This window comes from Salvelinus namaycush, chromosome 15 (genome assembly GCF_016432855.1).
Source record: "Salvelinus namaycush isolate Seneca chromosome 15, SaNama_1.0, whole genome shotgun sequence".
NCBI classification, from domain to species: Eukaryota; Metazoa; Chordata; class Actinopteri; order Salmoniformes; family Salmonidae; genus Salvelinus; species Salvelinus namaycush.
This window is the reverse complement of record NC_052321.1, coordinates 35,842,891-35,860,714: the sequence shown is the minus strand read 5'-3', so window position 1 is coordinate 35,860,714 and position 17,824 is coordinate 35,842,891. Positions and strand designations below refer to the sequence as shown.

General features: G+C 46.7%; 1 protein-coding gene across 7 annotated transcripts in view; it reads left to right on the top strand.

The window, feature by feature from the left end:
- LOC120060478 (gephyrin-like) overlaps window positions 1–17,824 on the top strand; it is a 110,234-nt gene that overhangs the window by 89,533 nt on the left and 2,877 nt on the right. For 2 of the 7 annotated variants that reach the window (XM_039009821.1, XM_039009820.1), the window contains exons 10-23: window positions 3,624–3,698; window positions 6,432–6,474; window positions 7,240–7,377; window positions 7,960–8,004; window positions 12,156–12,248; window positions 12,438–12,493; window positions 12,986–13,105; window positions 13,373–13,431; window positions 13,594–13,747; window positions 13,967–14,088; window positions 14,272–14,359; window positions 14,907–14,980; window positions 15,143–15,207; window positions 17,105–17,208. In XM_039009821.1, the coding sequence (XP_038865749.1) occupies window positions 3,624–3,698; window positions 6,432–6,474; window positions 7,240–7,377; window positions 7,960–8,004; window positions 12,156–12,248; window positions 12,438–12,493; window positions 12,986–13,105; window positions 13,373–13,431; window positions 13,594–13,747; window positions 13,967–14,088; window positions 14,272–14,359; window positions 14,907–14,980; window positions 15,143–15,207; window positions 17,105–17,208 (1,236 nt within the window). The remainder of the gene's footprint in view (window positions 1–3,623; window positions 3,699–6,431; window positions 6,475–7,239; window positions 7,378–7,959; window positions 8,005–12,155; window positions 12,249–12,437; window positions 12,494–12,985; window positions 13,106–13,372; window positions 13,432–13,593; window positions 13,748–13,966; window positions 14,089–14,271; window positions 14,360–14,906; window positions 14,981–15,142; window positions 15,208–17,104; window positions 17,209–17,824) is intronic. The other 5 variants (XM_039009827.1, XM_039009822.1, XM_039009825.1 and 2 more) reach the window with 3 other exon arrangements.

Sequence of the window (17,824 nt, the reverse complement as noted above, 5' to 3'; positions counted from 1 at the left end):
TATAAATGTATGAGGCCCTAATCTATGGATGTCACATGACTGGGAATACAGCTAGTTAGCGTGGATCAGAAAACCAGTTAGTATTTGCCTCATGCAGCACGACACATCTCCTTCACATAGAGTTGATCAGGCTGTTGATTGTGGAATGTTGTCCCACTCCTCTTCAATGGCTGTACGAAGTTGCTGGATATTGGCAGAAACTGGAACGCTGTCGTACATGTCGATCCAGAGCATCCCAAACTTGCTCAATATCCGGTGAGTATGCAGGCCATGGACGAACTGGGACATTTTCAGCTTCCAGGAATTGTGTCCTTGCGACATGGGGCTGTGCAGTATCATGCTGAAACATGAGGTGATGGCGGCGGATAAATGGCACGACAATGGGCCTCAGGATCTCGTCACGGAATCTCTGTGCATTCAAATTGCAATTGTGTTCGTTGCCTGTACCTTATGCTTGCCCATATCATAACCCCACCGCCACCATGATGCACTCTGTTCACAACGTTGACATCAGCAAACCGCTCGCCCACACATCCTGCAGGTGAAGAACCCGGATGTAGAGGTTCTGGGCTGGCGTGGTTACACGTGGTCTGCGGTTGTGAGGCTGGTTGGACATACTGTCAAATTCTCTAAAATGACTTGAGGCGGCTTATGGTAGAGAAATTAACATTAAATTATCTGGCAACAGCTCTGGTGGACATTCCTGCAGTCAGCGTGCCAATTGCAAGCTCCCTCAACTTGACACATCTGTGGCATTGTGTTGTGTGACGAAACTGCACATTTTAGAGTGGCCTTTTATTATCCCCAGCACAAAGTGCACCTGTGTAATGATCGTGCTGTTTAATCAGCGTCTTGATTTGCCACACCTGTCAGGCGGATGGATTATCTAGGCAAAGGAGAAATGCTCACTAACAGGGATGTAAACCAATTTGTGCACAGCATTTTAGAGAAATCATATTTGTGTGCGTATGAAACACTTCTGTGATCTTTACATGCTGCTTTTATATTTTAGTTCAGTCTCTCATCGGTGTGTGTGTTTTGAAACTATGAACAATCAGTATTGAGCAGCAGTCCCATGACACTCCCACTTGTCTCTGTAATAAATGTCCATTGGTTTGTCCTTGCACCCTCCGCCCCCCTATAATACACACACACGTAGACGTTGATTGATGATTGGAGCAGGAGTCTGAGGTCAGCTCAAGGAGGACCACAGGGACCCTATGGTTGATATAGAGACACGCGCACAGACGTCACCGAGTCTGACAGATCAGTAACACGAGGTGAAAAGGTGCATGTAGCCACCTGACTCATACGTGAACAAACTGACAAAACTAAAGCCTAACCCAAGCGACGTGTGTAATACCACCTTCCCTTTTTCAAAGTGTCATTCCGTGTGTGTGAGGTGGTTAGGTAGGTAGCCTAGTCGGGGCATTAACCCGAAAGGTTGCTTGTTTGAATTCCCAGAGGCCACAAGGGGAAAAATCTGTCTATCTGCCCTTGAGGAAGGCACTTAACCCTAATTGCTCCAGGGTGGCCGTCAATAATGTCTGATCCCCGGCCGTGACCCCACTCTCCGATGGTGTCTCGGGGAGTTGGGATATGCACCCCCCCCAAAAAAACTAGTTTCACATATCATACTCGTACAGTTTACACACTTCTACATGCAGTGAAACAGGACCAAAATATGCTCCCCTTATTTGACCTTTTGTTTGTGTGTGTGTGTGTGTGTGACCCCATCCATTATACTGTCTTAGCACTATTCTCATCCTCCATTACGAAGCCAATCCTTTTCTGCAGTTGTTCCCTTAGCAGCCCATTTGATTTGCCAGTTTGACACAACTCTCATTGTAGTTTTCACATGTAATAATAACAATAGCATATATCTTTGTTGCTGAGCTGGGTTTTGCTTTCTGTTGCAGCACTGTGATGGTTTATCGTAGTATTATTCCAGGCATCCTTGGATTGAATATCGAACTTAACACTGTGAGGATAGGTCTCTGTCTTGTTGTCTGTACAGTAGAGTAGGGGTGGGAGAACGCGAGTGCGTAACCATAGGACAAAACTCCTGTTTGACTGTCAACATTTGAACTGGGCCTCTTCCTGCCTTGTATTTGTATCCAGGGCCAGTGTGAGATGCAACTGTTGTCCACCACCCCAGTAGGGGCGCTGTTTTGTCTGTCCTCCCTCTCCTGCCTCGCCCTGCCTGCGGCTGCCACTGGCTGTTGTGTGTTAATCCTGTTCTCTTCTCCCTCCCTCCTTTCCCCTCTTTCCCTATCTCTCTCACCTCTTCTCCCCCCCTTTCTCTCCCTCTCCCCCTTATCGCTGTCTTCCACGGTACCGTCCCTAGGCCCGGCTCCCCTCCTGCTCATCCACTTATAGTGTCTCTGAGGTACCTCAGCATGTGTCAATCTTCCTGCGTCGCCATGGCAACCACCCCATCCACCACCCCACCCTCATTTCTATCTCCCGTTCTCGTCGGATACCCTCGTTCCTGCCTCCTTCGAGACCCTTCCACCATCCTTTCCTCCTCCTGTCGTCCCCTCCCTACATCCTTCCACCTGCCTCACCCCTCCTCTCCCCTTACTGTAATCCCCCCAACCTCTCAAACAGGCATGCATCTCACTGATGACCCAAGAGTTTATACATCTGGAGACACTCTATATAAGGTTTTAAAAGTATTATTTTGTTGTAGGCTATTTCTTGAGTTTTTAAGTTTACCGGCTAAATGTTCTTGTTTGACTCATGTTTTATTTTTCAACCTTTTTTTTTTAAATATCGTAGAACGTCATTATTCATAATTTTTCTATATCTTTTTTTTAATCCTTCCCATGTTCCAAAGCCCCTCAATATCGTGCAAACTGATGACCTCCTGCGCTGACCTGGAGTATCTGTCACACACACACACACACACACACACACACACACACACACACACACACACACACAGTGTAACTGTAGGGGAGACAGAGTCGATCTCTGAACTCTCGCTTCTCTTCATTATAAACCCTCTCTGTCTGCCTCCCAAATGGCACCCTATTTTCTTTATAGTGCATTACTTTTCACCATGGCCCACAGGGCTCTGGTCAGAAGTAGTGCACTATAAAGGGAATAGGGTGCAATTTGGGAGGCATACTCACTCTATTGTTCCTTAGGCTTCAAATCTAATCCACTCTTAGATGGATCATTTTAAAAATACCCTCCTGTCCTAATCATCACACTTCCTATAGAACCATGGGATGAGTAACCGTGTTTTTTTGCTTTGTGATCATTTAGGCACCGCAACGTTTTCAGACTTAGTCAATGATAGTTAACGTATAAATAGTAGGTTCATATTCATGCGGTTCAGGGCGTTTTAACTTTTTTCATGTTTGATTTGTCTTTGTTTGTTTAAATAATTGTTAGTCATTGCAGTCAGTCATTACCTGTGTAGTCTCTCTCTCATCTCTCATCTCAGTCTCAGCAGGTGTGCTTGCTTTGTAGTGGGTTTGACGGGTGGGAATTGGAGGTGTGTGTGTGTGTGTGTGTGTGTGTGTGTGTGTGTGTGTGTGTGTGTGTTTGTTTGGCATGGTTGTCCGTGGTATGTGTGTGGACCAGGTGAGTGACTGTCCTGTGGCTTTCTCCAGGCCGCACGGAGAGAGTTCAGGGCTCACCTGGATGAGGTCACCACGCTCCAGTCTAGGTACTCTACCTTGGACCAGGTAAATGGTTACACGCACACACACGCACACACACACACCACTCTCAGGGCCATCAGAAAGGCCTCCTGTCGTCTCAGGTCTGTGACAGGCTCTGTTTATCACTAGAGGGCATTCAGCAGTGTTGCCATCCTGGCCCACAGGCTATGATTGATCCATCTGATTGGGTAATCACCGAGTAAGGGGTTTTTCAATTGCGCTCTCATGTCTTTCTTTCAGTCCCCAGTAATCAGTCCTCATTGGCATTCATCGACATGTTAACTCATCTGTTTCTGCTTCACATCTCATCTTGATGACATACTGTGAACGTGGACATTGTGGCGGTGGTTGTGTGTGTGTGTGTGTGTGTGTGTGTGTGTGTGTGTGTGTGTGTGTGTGTACTGTCCCTGTGTCTGTTTCTCAGTATCTTTTGGAGCATCTGGCAAAGACAATCATATTTCCTTCCCGTTCATCCATTTCTTCACTCTGTCATTTATTCATTCAATTATTCACCCGATCCTTCCCTTCTCTGTTCGCCTCACTGTTTCATCCATGACGTCTGGTATGGGCATAATGAGCAGCGGAAGAAAGATAGAAGAGAAGAGAGAGGAGAAAGGGAGGGAGAGACCCAGTGCTGGCAGATGGATAGCATCAGCGACCACACAGTGAAGCGAGTGACTATGTTCCCTCCACTTGGCATGTTCCTGTGAGACCGTTGTCATGGTAAAGGCAGACGAGCCTGCCTGAACATAAGGCAGCTGCCTGCCTACGTATCTGCTCAGTGGAGTGTGCGTGCGTGTGTGTGTGTGTCTAGCATCTCCCTAGAGACCGTCTCCTTTCAGATATTTTCCCTCCAGTCTTGTTGTGTCCTAGCTATTGTGATGACTTCTCGTCCTACTGCGTAGTCGCTGTTTGTCTAATGCAATGTTGTTGTTGTTGTTTAGGTTGAGCGCTTAAGGGGAGCTCAGCTCCTGCCTTACTATTATTTATGTAGTCTAACCCGTTTATCTCCAGCCTCGGCGAGTTGATCCATAGTATTACACAAAGCCAATGTTGACAGAATCCTCCATATCCCATTTCCCCAACCTTCACCTCTTCTCACCGCTAGCCTTTGTTTTGTTGCCTGCGTGGCCATTATTTCCCTTCCACTTATGGTGCTAAGATGGGTGTACTGTACTGTACAGACCTGTTTTAACAGGTGGTTCTACTAAATCTACCCTCCACCACCACCACCCCCACCATTACCCGGGCCAGTACGGCTCAGTGTCTTACTGTGCATCTGTGTTGAGACGTATTAGTTTCAGTAACGCTGTGTTGCACCTGCTCAGTCATCCTTCCTCGCCCTGAGCACACATCGTTCTGTGTTCTCTCATTCTGTTTATCACTTCATCCCCTCCCTCACTTTTATCTTCAGGTACAGCTGTTCACGTCTCAACTCTAGAACTTGACGACCTCTAGTTAGGTTATAGATCAGTTTATTCCTACTGTCTGTTGGTTCATTCAACCCTGGCGGGTTACCTAACCTTAAACTGCGGATGACTTGTAGCTACTGTTTCCTAGCGTTCCTCTGCTCTGTCTGTTGTAAAACTCTTGTCTCTGTCATGTCCTGTCCATATGCTACTGTATTGTAGCTCCACTCTAGGTTGGAGGGGCTCAACGAGGACCACAGAGGCCATAGCAGGACCTACGACTCGCGAGTAACTACCCCCCACCCCTCTCTGTTGTTCTCTCTGTTTCTCTCTCTCCTTTATATCACTCACTCTATCCTCAGTAGCAATCTATTTATTATTCTAACATACATTCTCTCCTTTTTTGAGTAGCTGTATCGTGTGGTGGTGGAATATATGGATTATCAGTTCCGTTCACCGGTAGTCTTTTTCTCTCTGCTCATCCTCTGTTCTTTTCGCCATTAAGATGCCACGTAGTGTTGCTGTAGGACCATGCTGTACCTCCTCACTCTCATCCCTTCCTACTCTCTCTCTCTCTCTCTCTCTCTCTGCTCTCCCCGTCAGTGTTTTTGACTGCATCGGTGTTTCATCAGTAGTGCTGGTCTTTTTTGAGTTGTGGTTGGTTGGTTGATTTTAATCTTGGTCGTACTGTGTGTACTGTGGTAGAGAGGGTCTCTGTCTGTTCCACCAGACCTTAGCTTGCTCATGTGTCACTCTCCTTTTAGGCCAGGGGCATTGGGTCTCAGAGGTTCCAGGTAGGGGTTATATACGTACTGCAGACAGTATTTTATATATATATATATATAACCCCTGTAAAAGGCCGCTGTACTATTGTGATGTGAAGTGAATCCCACCTCTTTTCCAAACCAACTCTAAACCAAACCTAGGCCTACATGGGGTACAATCAATGAAGCAGTGCCCCTTATCCATTCCCACTTTCCCCATACACATGTTCTGCTCAGTGAGACGAATCCACTATCCTTGGCCTAAGGGATCCTCATCTTATCGATTTTGTTTATTGCCATTCATGTTCTGAGTATCGTTTTGATTGTGATTGTCCCTATGTTCTGCGTTAGAAGTTGATGGATGTGTAGAATGTATATGGCCATTCCAGTATATTAGAGCCAGTCTGGAATGTTTTTATCCTTTTTGGACAGAGGCCTCTATTCCCATTGTGGTCTCACCTCAACCATTTCTCTCTCGCTGTTCTTCTTCCATTTTTTTCCCCCCTTCTCTATTTTCCTTCTCTTTCTTTCTCGCTCTCTCTCTCTCTCTCTCTCTCTCTCTCTCTCTCTCTCTCACTGTCTAGGTTCAGTCGCGGTGTGGCAGCAAAGAGAACATCCTGAGAGCTAGTAAGTTATTTGATCGAGAATTTTCTGTGTGTGTGTGTGTGTGTGTGTGTGTGTGTGTGTGTGTGTGTTAGTGCTTATTTTTCTCTCTCAATTTCAGTTTTGATTTATAAAAAAAAAAAGTACATTAAATGCACTATGCTTTATGTGGATTGAATGCTGTAATGACACTGAATAAAACAATACAAGTCCCATGATGGTAGTAACTGACCACTTATTAACCATCAGTTATTCACATCACATTACTTGAAGTAGCCTGCTCAATGGATTATGGTCATTGTAGTTAGTTTAGCTCAGAAAACGTGATAGTTATGTAGAACTTTGGCCCATTGGAAACTGCAACTCCCTATTACATTGCACAGTTTGGCCATTATCTGATTTGTTTCTAGAGAAACTGCAGCGCAAGGTGTGCAAAATGGGAAACGCAAAATGGAATTCAAATAATTGAACTGACATCTGTCAATTAGTTGATCGCTCAGCACTAGTGTGTGTGTGTGTGTGGGGGGGGGGGGGGTGGGGGGGGACCAGTTCCCTAGTAAAACTCAGGTAGAAAACAAGTTGTCCTCACAAAAGTTGAGTGAAAGATTAGAGCCTTACCCTTGTAGCTCTTGGCTTTTCTTACTAGCACTGACTTTGGTGATAGCTGCTTTATTGAAGAGTAGTTTTACTTACAACTACATCACAGTCATAGTATGTGTGATGGTGAAAGACAACTATCCTCCCCATTACACTCTTTTCACCATTCTCCCGTCTCTCTCTGTCCATCAGGTCACAGTGCAGTGGACATCACCAAGGTGGCCCGTCGGCACCGCATGTCTCCCTTCCCCCTCACCTCCATGGATAAGGCCTTCATCACTGTACTGGAGATGACCCCTGTGCTCGGCACTGAGATCATCAACTACAGAGGTGGGTCGGACGGACAGACTGACTGACTGACTGACAGAGAGACGGACGGACGGACGGACAGACTAACAGAGACAAGTAGGAAAATTGACGGCCGGACAGACAAAAACACAAATGGACGGACGGACAGAGAGGCAGACCGACGGAGAGGCAGATCGAGCAACAGACGGACAGAAAGCTCAGTCATGGCCGCGTCACCGGACATGCCTTTCTTATGATCCCTAACATCAGCCATACTGCTCACTCAGTCTTCACTACTGTCTGTAGATGTTCTGTATGGCTGTTGACTCCATACCCTCTCTATACCCCTGACCTACTGTCTGTAGATGTTCTGTATGGCTGTTGACTCCATACCCTCTCTATACCCCTGACCTACTGTCTGTAGATGTTCTGTATGGCTGTTGACTCCATACCCTCTCTATACCCCTGACCTACTGTCTGTAGATGTTCTGTATGGCTGTTGACTCCATACCCTCTCTATACCCCTGACCTTCTGTCTGTAGTTCCCTTTACCTATTGTCTGTAGTACTGTCTGTCTGTCTGTATCATATGTGTGTTGAGCCCATGATGTTTCTGTTCCTACAGCTGTTCCACCTGACCCAGATGCTCTCCATTCCATCCTGTCTATCGGTCTGTCTGAGTCCCCGCCTACCTGCCTGTTCTCATCTTTCATTGGCTTGATTGTTGATTGATTGATTGTTTTGCAAGCCAATAAACAGCACACACCTCTTGACTGTTGCATACACCTCCCTAACCATCCAGACCTTTGGCCAAGGGTATGTAGTTCTGTCCTTGAGCCGTTCTTGTCTATTAATGTTCTGTGTTATGTCATGTTTCATGTTTTGCATGGACCCCAGGAAGAGTAGCTGCGGCTTTCGCAACAGCTCATGGGGATCCTAATAAAATACCAAAGAAGTCCCTAGACCACACATTGATGGTCCAGGTTTTGACTTCACATAGGTCAACTTTAGGTGCTTAGCCTGCTTGTTTACAACAAGTAATCTGGGGTTTTCAAAGACACACTTGACAGTACATTTTACACCATGAATAGAGCTGGGGAAACTAGCTTCTGGTAGAATTGACCCATGGCTCTCTAGAATACGGAGCATTGTCACCCATACATAACTAGAGTCCATAGTATACACAAGTCCAGAATGAAAACCGGGTCCGTATTTTATTTCTGTCTCCATCCATCGTCTTGTTTTCTCTGCCAACACTTAACTGAGAGCAGTGTCCGGTGCATGTTGAATGACTCATGGCCTCAGTCACCTTGCTGCCTGCAGTGTGTTGCTGTTTGGTATATTTATGGCTTCTCTGTGTGTGTCTATGGGAAGGGGTGTGCAGTGCTATATATTGGGGGTGGTTGGGATAATGTAGCACGTGTGTGAGCAACAACGATGGCCCCTAACCTGCGTGGCCCCCGGCAGGCCATGGTGGAGCAGACCCCATTAAGCCCATTTGGCCCCTGAGTGGGGCGGACTGCAAAAAAACACCTTACTTTATCTCAGCCACAGCCACCACAGGAGGAGCGCCAAAGCAGGAGAGGAGAGCCGTGGCTGGGGGCCTGGGGGCCAATCATGCTAATGCCGCCTCCTCCCTGGGGCCCTGGCATTACACAGGTCAGTGACGTCATCGGTGATGTCATGCCTCCCTCCTCACCACCAACCACCACCCCACTGAAAAGAAAATGAAAAAAATAAACGACACCACCCCACTGCCTGCCCACTTCCCAGAGTACCCACTGCCCAGACCATGGCAGACAGGGTTGGGGGTCTGGGGGGGACGGGACGACGACAACGCCCTCCTCTCTCTTCACTGGGTCATTTCACCTCCTGACCACTAAGGGGCAATAGAGGGACTAGGCCGGGCCATAGGCTGCTACTAGTGCTGATGTTGCGGTTGCTTCTGAATCTGTTGCATGATCTGGCTGCTTGCAAAACCCACCCACTATCCTCCTCCTCATATTACATTAGTATTGTACATTTATGGAGGACCTTTCACCACGATGGCCTGAGCAGTTGGGTTCAGTGACCACGCCGTGTTAGAATAACTCGGGAGGAGTTTGTAACGTATGTAAAAAAATATAAAAAAATATAAATAAAATAAATATAAAAAAATGTAAATGCAGGAGTGGGCGAGCTTTACTCTGCCATACCTACCGCCGTCTCCCTCTGCCAGCACAGCGAAGGTCAAATGTGAGGGCTCAGAGTTCATCCGCCCCCTTCCAGTTGTGACTGGCATCTATGTGGGTAGAAGAGCTGCCCACCCAGGCAGCACATAGACACACAGGGGAGAAGGTGTAAGTTGAACACTGGGGAAACAAAACACCCCACAGCTCAGACAAAACGTCTCAGAACAACCATGTTCTTTGTGCTTGTTAAGTTTTTTTGCAGGGCGTCCTGCTCCATTGATTTCATTTGTTCTCTGCTCCAAGCCTGAATAATAGATTGGTATATGTTAGAGACGTTTCCGTTTCTCTCCTTTCTCTATCTTTCCTCCTTCATCTCTCTTTCTTACGCCCTCTCTCTCTTTCTGTCGGCCATGAGAGAAGTGAGTGACCCAGTTCTGGGAGCGCTTTCTGTGTTGTCATTTCCCATCTCCCATCATCTGCATATGCAACAGCCGCTGGGCACAAGGTCGTCGTCCACCACGGGACGGGGGAGGCACCCAACCAATCAGGCGCGAGCGAGTAAGGCCTAGAGCGAGGCACACTGCAGACAGTGGGACAGGAAGGAACACACACTCTTTGTGACGTTGACGCACAGCGCGTCAGGGAATCACAAAGCCAGTGCATGACCTCGTCACTAACGTAACCCAAGAACACATTCAGGAAGGTGATGACACAAGAAGTCCCTGAACTCCCAGAACAAAAGGGCTCGAGAGAGAGCGATAAGTTCACCTCACCAATCAACAGTGGTTGTAGGTCGCCTGAGGGTGGTCTAGCAGTTTGAATCCCACCCACTGTCCAAAAAGAAAGGAGGACCAAGGCACTCTTCACCCGCTGGCCTTTGAACAGTCTCTCCTCCCAACTGTCCTGTCTCTGAAAGAAAACAGTATGTGTAGGGGCCCGACTGTGTGGGATAAAGTTGAGCATCACTCACACCGTGAGTTAGTGCATCACGACGGGCCATAGGCTCTCTGAGACCAACCCAAAGTAAATATGGGCAGTGGTATAACGGCTGCGCCAGGAAAAACTGTTCATAAATCTTTGAAATGGCGTGTTGACTCTCTCCGATGGCAGTAAGTAAGGTCTCAGGGTACTTTACAAAGTGCTGTTTTGTCTTGTTGGTTAATATAATGATAAAAGGAACGCCTAAGAGATTGATGGGCCCATAGAGCGGTGGAGATTGGATATTTAAACTAAATTCAGGAGGTGGAGGCTGTGCCGGTGTAGCAGAATGGTGTTGTAAGAATCACTGTTGGTGTTTTGGTAGTAAAACTATCACAGGTGTACACACACACACACACACACACACACACACACACACACACACACACACACGTGTACATCATGCATCAGTCTGTCGGTCCTGTTATGAGGAAATAAAGTGTAGTGGGAATATTTTATGGTATCTGTCTTTGTTTGTTGCTCCTGTTGTGATGTGTAATGCATCAGGTTGCCGTGTTTCTTAGCTAATAGAGAGCATATGTTTCTATTTTTGAGGGCCCCTTGTGTCTACCTGTCTCGTCATTGTGTGTGTGTGTGTATTTTCTGCTGTGTGTGTAGTTGAGTTCTGTCTTGCGTTCCATGGGGAGTTGTGCGATGTTATTAACCAGCTACATTTTGGTTGTCTTGTCAGCCAGCTTGACGGAGGCGAGGCGAGTGTGTCGTGGCTCTCCGTTCGCTGTGTATTCGTCTGTTTCCATAGATACCTCCGTATCCATCTGTTTGATCACGGTATAAAAGACATGCTCTATATTTAGCTGCTCATCAGATGTGGTATTTTAGAACAGTAAGTCTCCTCTAATCATCCTTCAATAGAGGAGAAGCCCGCTCTCTCTCTTTCGCTCTTTCTCTTTCTCGCCATCTCTCTTTCGCTCGCTCGCTCGCTCGCTCTCTCTCTCTCTCTCTCTCTCTCTCTCTCTCTCTCTCTCTCTCTCTCTCTCTCTCTCTCTCTCTCTCTCTCTCTCTCTCTCTCTCTCTCTCTCTCTCTCTCTCTCTCTCTCTCTCTCTCTCTCTCGTTCTCTTTTTCTGTGTCGTTCACCATGGCTGTGTTTTCTCTTCTCTTTTATGTGCTGAGAGTGAGCTCCCCGCTCTCCCCAGAGGAGTGTGTGTGTGTGTGTGTGTGAGGCTGTAATTAGTAGCTCCGCTGCGTCAGCGTTAGCTAGCGTCACAGTGTAACACTTGGCTCCCCAGCCTTCTCTTTCCCTCTCTCTCTCTCTCTCTCACACACACGCGCGCTCACGCACACACACATCTAGCAAGGGTTTCATGTGATGTAAGCTTATCTGTGTGTCTCGATTTTGTCTTCTTCACAACACCTACTCAACACTCTGTCTTGTCCTACCAGCATCTGTCTCTGTGCTGTTGTCAACAGATTGTGTGGCAGCATGGTTATAACTTATGTGTTCTCTGGCCCATCCTCACTGCACTGCATACACACACACATAAGCATTAACCAAAACATAGAGGGACACAGCCTACCCCGCCAGCATGCATATCACATCTTGTGTACTCCTCCAATTGATGTGTGAAATGACAAACTTGTTTCTCCTCTCTCTCTTTCCCTCGTACCTTTTCCCTTATTTCTACTCCACTGTACTTTGCTCTACTATTGTAGATGGGATGGGTCGAGTCTTGGCGCAGGACGTTTACGCCAAAGACAACCTGCCTCCATTCCCTGCGTCAGTCAAAGATGGCTATGCCGTGCGAGGTGAGATGCCAGGACTAGTGGGTGTACAGTAGTTTGAGCGATTACAAACATTTAATGCTCGACTTTAATGCTTGTTTTTGTGTCTTTGACCATTGCACCCTTTTCAGCTATTTATGTCTCACAGTTCTCTCGCTCTCTCCTGCTATCGCTTTCCCCATCCATCCCTCCCTCTCTCTCTCTTCCTCTCAGCGGCTGATGGTCCTGGGGATCGCTTCATCATTGGAGAGTCACAGGCAGGACAGCAGGTGAGGTCCTTTACAGTTTGTGAGCCCTGATATTCTGGAGTGTTGCTTTGAACGTACTATAACAAGAGCTTCCTTCCCTTTCCCTACGTCTGTGTGAGTCCGTGTATTCCCATGGGCTGTCCTGCAGTGTGGAGTTACACAGGTCACTGGCTCAGCTGTGATTACAAGACTCCACAGAGACAGACCATGTCCTCTCTCTACCTCTACACAGAGATATATCGGGCTCTACTCTACACACAGACCCCGTCTCTGCAACGCTCCGCTCGGCTTTCTTACAATTGTCACACGGCCTCCACTATGGGGCCTCATGTTTAAGAGTTGCTCAAGTGCGTCTTGTGAAAATGGCGTACAGTCGATTAGATTTTTCCCAATTGAAATGTTAACACTACTCCATGCCGGCAGTTATAATGCATAATTATGCCGCTATAATGCCTTAAAAGTCTAGCCATGTTTAAAACCTATTTATAATGTTCAACTTGTGTGTCTCTATAGCCCACCCACACGGTGATGCCGGGTCAGGTGATGAGGGTGACAACGGGGGCTCCTATCCCCTGTGGGGCGGATGCTGTGGTGCAGGTGGAGGACACTGAACTGCTCCGGGAGTCTGAGGACGTGAGTCAACTTCCTGTCCCAATCTCAATTTGTCACAACGAGCTTTATTGGAATACACTGTACAATAACATACGATCTGTCTCTCTCCTCTCTCTTTCTCAACTCACTCCCCGTTTCCCTCAACACTCTCTCATCTGTCTCCTGTACCTCCTCTCCACAAACTGACAGCTTTTCTATATTGTACATACACTTACTCGTCTGCCACAATCCTCTTCCTTACAATATACTGTACTGTATTTTCTTCACTAAACCTGTATGTCGTTGCAGGGCACAGAAGAGCTGGAGGTGCGGATCTTGGTACAGGCACGCCCTGGACAGGACATCAGGTGAGCGAGATGTTTTAGGTTGTACCAATCAGGACTGGTGGGGTCAATTCCATTTAAATCCAGTCAATTCAGGAAGTAAACTGAAATTCCAATTTTCCTTATTGCTGTTCTGTATCAGTACTATACCACACAGTGCCAGCCCTCTATCTCCCCTCCCTCCAGGCCTATAGGTCATGATATAAAGCGTGGGGAGTGTGTCCTGTCCAAGGGAACCCACATGGGCCCCTCTGAGATTGGCCTGCTGGCCACCGTAGGAGTCACTGAGGTGGAAGTGCAAAAGTTCCCCGTGGTGGCTGTCATGTCCACTGGCAACGAGGTGAGCGCAAGCGCACATGCATGCACACACATTTTTGCCTTCTCTCATGGTGTCTTTAATACCTGGGTTTGAAGTTAGCGAGGCGGGTACGACGGCAACCGATTAATGGGTGGAGTCCCAGGTCTGATGGGAAGATCTTGCAGGATGTGAGATGGTTTCCGATAGACAATGGATAATAAAGTAATCTTCTTCTGTGTGTGTGTGTGTGTGTGTGTGTAGCTGTTGAACCCAGAGGATGACCTGCACCCAGGGAAAATCCGGGACAGTAACAGATCTACACTGCTGGCCACCATTCAGGAGCACGGATATCCTACCATCAACCTGGGCATCGTCGGAGACAAGTCAGTGAACATAACCCTCAATAACTATAGGCTTGTCTACCCTCCTAGAAAACATTGGGCCGGTTTCCATGGACACACATTACTCCTAGTCCAGGACTAAATCTGTGTCTGCAGAACTGTAGATAGATATATATATACGATCAGAAAGATGGCAGGGTCTAAACTATGACCGTTCCCCTACAGCCCAGACGACCTCCTCAATGCCCTGAACGAGGGCATTAGCCGTGCTGATGTCATCATCACCTCAGGGGGCGTGTCCATGGGAGAGAAGGTAAGAACAAAATAAAAAATGTATTTCTTTATTTTTAAAGAGAGAGAGAGAAGGGGATGAGAGGTGGGGCAGCGAGAGGTCACTGTGTTTGTGAGAGCGAAATCAATTCCATCATGGCTAGATAGTAGGGGCTGGAACTCATTTTGGAATTCGCCACAACAGTTTGTTTTCTATGTTGAACCTCACGTACTGTCCAAGTCATGCATTCTGCTGCCATCTGTTGTTCTGACCCAGCTGTTACTCCTTAGTGATGAAGAGGCTGGTTTGGCTGACCTTTTGTATGTTTACTGCTTAGCTGAGTTCTCTGCTTCCCTCTTTTGGGTTTTCTGCTCCAATTACTTCTGTTATTGGATGACAAATTTACACCTCACCATCTGTCAGAGACTGGCAGACATGTTAGAGATGCACGAAGTTTCCATTCGATTCGAAGTGTAACCCTCTCCCATGTATTCTTTGCAATATCAGAATCGATTCAGTGAACTTTATTGGCATGAAATACACTGTAAATACAATATAATATCATACAATGTATCTCTTTGTGTTTCAGGACTACTTGAAGCAGGTGCTGGACATTGACCTCCATGCCCAGATCCACTTTGGACGGGTCTTTATGAAGCCAGGGTGAGACGTGATGGGGATTATTTAAAAAATAAAAAATAAAAAAACAACAACATTATGGTACCAAAGTTTATGCCTTCTTAATTAATGAAGTGAGGGTGGTTTAGAAGAGATGGATAGCCAGTCATGAAGGTCTCACTGAGTTTTGTCTTCTATCCTCTTTAGTCTTCCCACCACGTTCGCCACTGTAGACATTGACGGGGCACGGAAACTGATATTTGCTCTACCAGGTATTTCTTATTGAGATCTGCATGTCATGTGTACTGTGTGTGTACAGTATTTTGTGTGTGTTTGTGTGTATAAATGTTGTTGTTGAGTCTCAGGACTGGCAGGGGACCGCTGGTCTTGACAGATCTCAGGCACTCGCCTGTGTCTCTGCTCTGAGTCCAAAACGCCACCATTTACCAACCAAATATGTTTCCTTGAGGGAAACATGTTGTATTAATCCAGCAGCATGCCCTCAGACAGAGGTAATGTTCCTCTTTAATCACACTCCCCTTTCAGTTTCCACAGCATCCTGGAACCCTTCCAACCCACAGCAGCCATTTTTTTTCTCTCCGATTTGATCATTTTCATTTAGTAAATGAGTTGTAATTAGTATTAGAACTATGTTTGTGTGAGGGAATGTCTGTTTGTATTTTTCTATAAGCCCTCCAAAACCGTGCTCCTGTGTTTTATCTCAAACCCACACAGCCCAAAAACTCAAACCACAGCCAGCCCTGACCCCCATCCAACCAAACCTGAAATTTGACCCACCCAACCAACCAAAGTGCCCTACCTCCTCTCTTACTCAAGCCTGCTGACAACAGCCTCTTGTCCCTCTACTTTCCTAGCATTCGACCTGGCCCCTCTACACCTCTTCAAAAGCCCCAGACCTGGACCCCTTAATCCCTTGCCCAGGCCCCCTGCTTCTGCCCGTCCTATTGCCAACCTGCCCCAGCCCCCCTGCCTTGTCTCTGCCCATCCTACATATGACCGGAGGGCTAGTCTGTGGCTGTGGTGACCGCCACTCTTTTTATATTCCCCCTTTAAGGTAATTTCACCTTCAGAGACACAGGCGCCATTCGCATCGACCCTGTGCCCGACAGTGAGGCAAGCAGGGTGCCCGTGCCACCGCCCCCGCGCGGAAGTAGGTGCTACCAACCTGGTCGACCATACTGTACCGTTCAGTGTGCTGCTCTCTACCTGAAAGCAAGCTTTCTTCAACTGAGCTCAGAAAACGGAATTTAAACTGAAAATGGGAAATGTGTTTTTTTCTTTAAGAGTGCTTAACTGAAACTCGACCCAACTCAAATGATATGGGCTTCAAATTATCTAAAAAATGATAACTTTTTATCAGGCCAAATGGATAAATTTTATTTTTGTCTCCCAGACTTTGGGCATGTTTGGGGGCATTTTTGTCTGTTTTTTATTGGTGATTAAACTAAACAAGATCACTACACCTTTTAGTGAACCCAAACTTGAATCTTAACAAAAGATAAAATAAACTTTAGTTTTTCTTTACTTATGTGATTTTTCTGTTCTGTTTTCTGAGAGAGAAATATTGTTTTGTTTCTTTAACGTTTCTGTGGCGTTGCTGTTGGTTCTGTCGCTCCTCGTTTTGTTTCTCAGTGTGTCCCCGAGCCGCTGTGAGTATCTATCCCATGATTCCATGCTGTTGCTTGTTGTTGTGATTTGAGAGCGCCGCTCACCCTCTCCACCTGCTATTGCTACCCCTCACCTCTGCTTGTTGGTGTAAAGAGACAGCACTCACAAACTTGTCCCACTCTCCCCAAAGAGCTCTCACCCACCAGTCCCTCTGTGAACACTTAAAAAGGCAGAAGCGTACATTTCTCACCTGTCTGCCTCCCCATCCCTCCAGCCCCAGCCCAGGTCCACAGCCGCAGCCTGGGCCGCATACTGACAGGACAGTGGGGTGAAGAAAACCACTGCCCTATGCACTGAGCCCTTGTCCTGTCCTACAGGAGCTACTAGCTGGAGCATGTCAACAACAACAATGCTCCTCAACCCCAACCCGTCCAAACCTTCCCAGGCCTATCCTGCCGTCTCCCTCCTCAGCCCTGAACAGTGGTAATGTCCCCTCCTTGTCTCCCTCTCATCCTCAGCACCTCTCTCTCTGTTGGTCAGGTAACCCAGTGTCTGCTGTCGTCACCTGTAACCTCTTCGTCATCCCTGCTCTGAGGAAGATGCAGGGGATCCTGGACCCTCGACCCACCATCATCAAAGCCAGGGTAGGTTAACAGCACTGGCTGTTATGGAGGGTTTCTGGACACTAGGTTGTAAAATACAGGTTAAGACAGTGTAATAATTAAAGGCAGTAGCGTTAAAAAATAAACACATTTATTGGAACAGCGCTGTTGCTAATTCTAAACGATTAACATTGATAACGTGACCAACGGTCGGTAAATAAAGTAATAAAGTGGCTGTAGGTCATTTTAAAAACATTTACAGTGCATTCAGAAAGTATTCAGACCCCTTGACTTTTTCCACATTTTGTTACGTTACAGCCGTATTCTAAAATGGATACAATAATTTTTTTCTTTCATCAATTTACACACAATACCCCGTAATGACAAAGCAAAAACAGGTTTTTAGAAATGTTTGCAAATGAATTAAAAATAAAAATAACTTATTTACATAAGTATTCAGACCCTTTGCTATGAGACTCGAAATTGAGCTCAGGTGCATCCTGTTTCCATTGATCATCCTTGAGATGTTTCTACAACTTGATTGGAGTCCAGCTGTGGTAAATTCAATTGATTGGACATTATTTGGAAAGGCACATACCTGTCTATATAAGATCCCACAGTTGACAGTGTATGTCAGAGCAAACCCAAGAAGACTCGA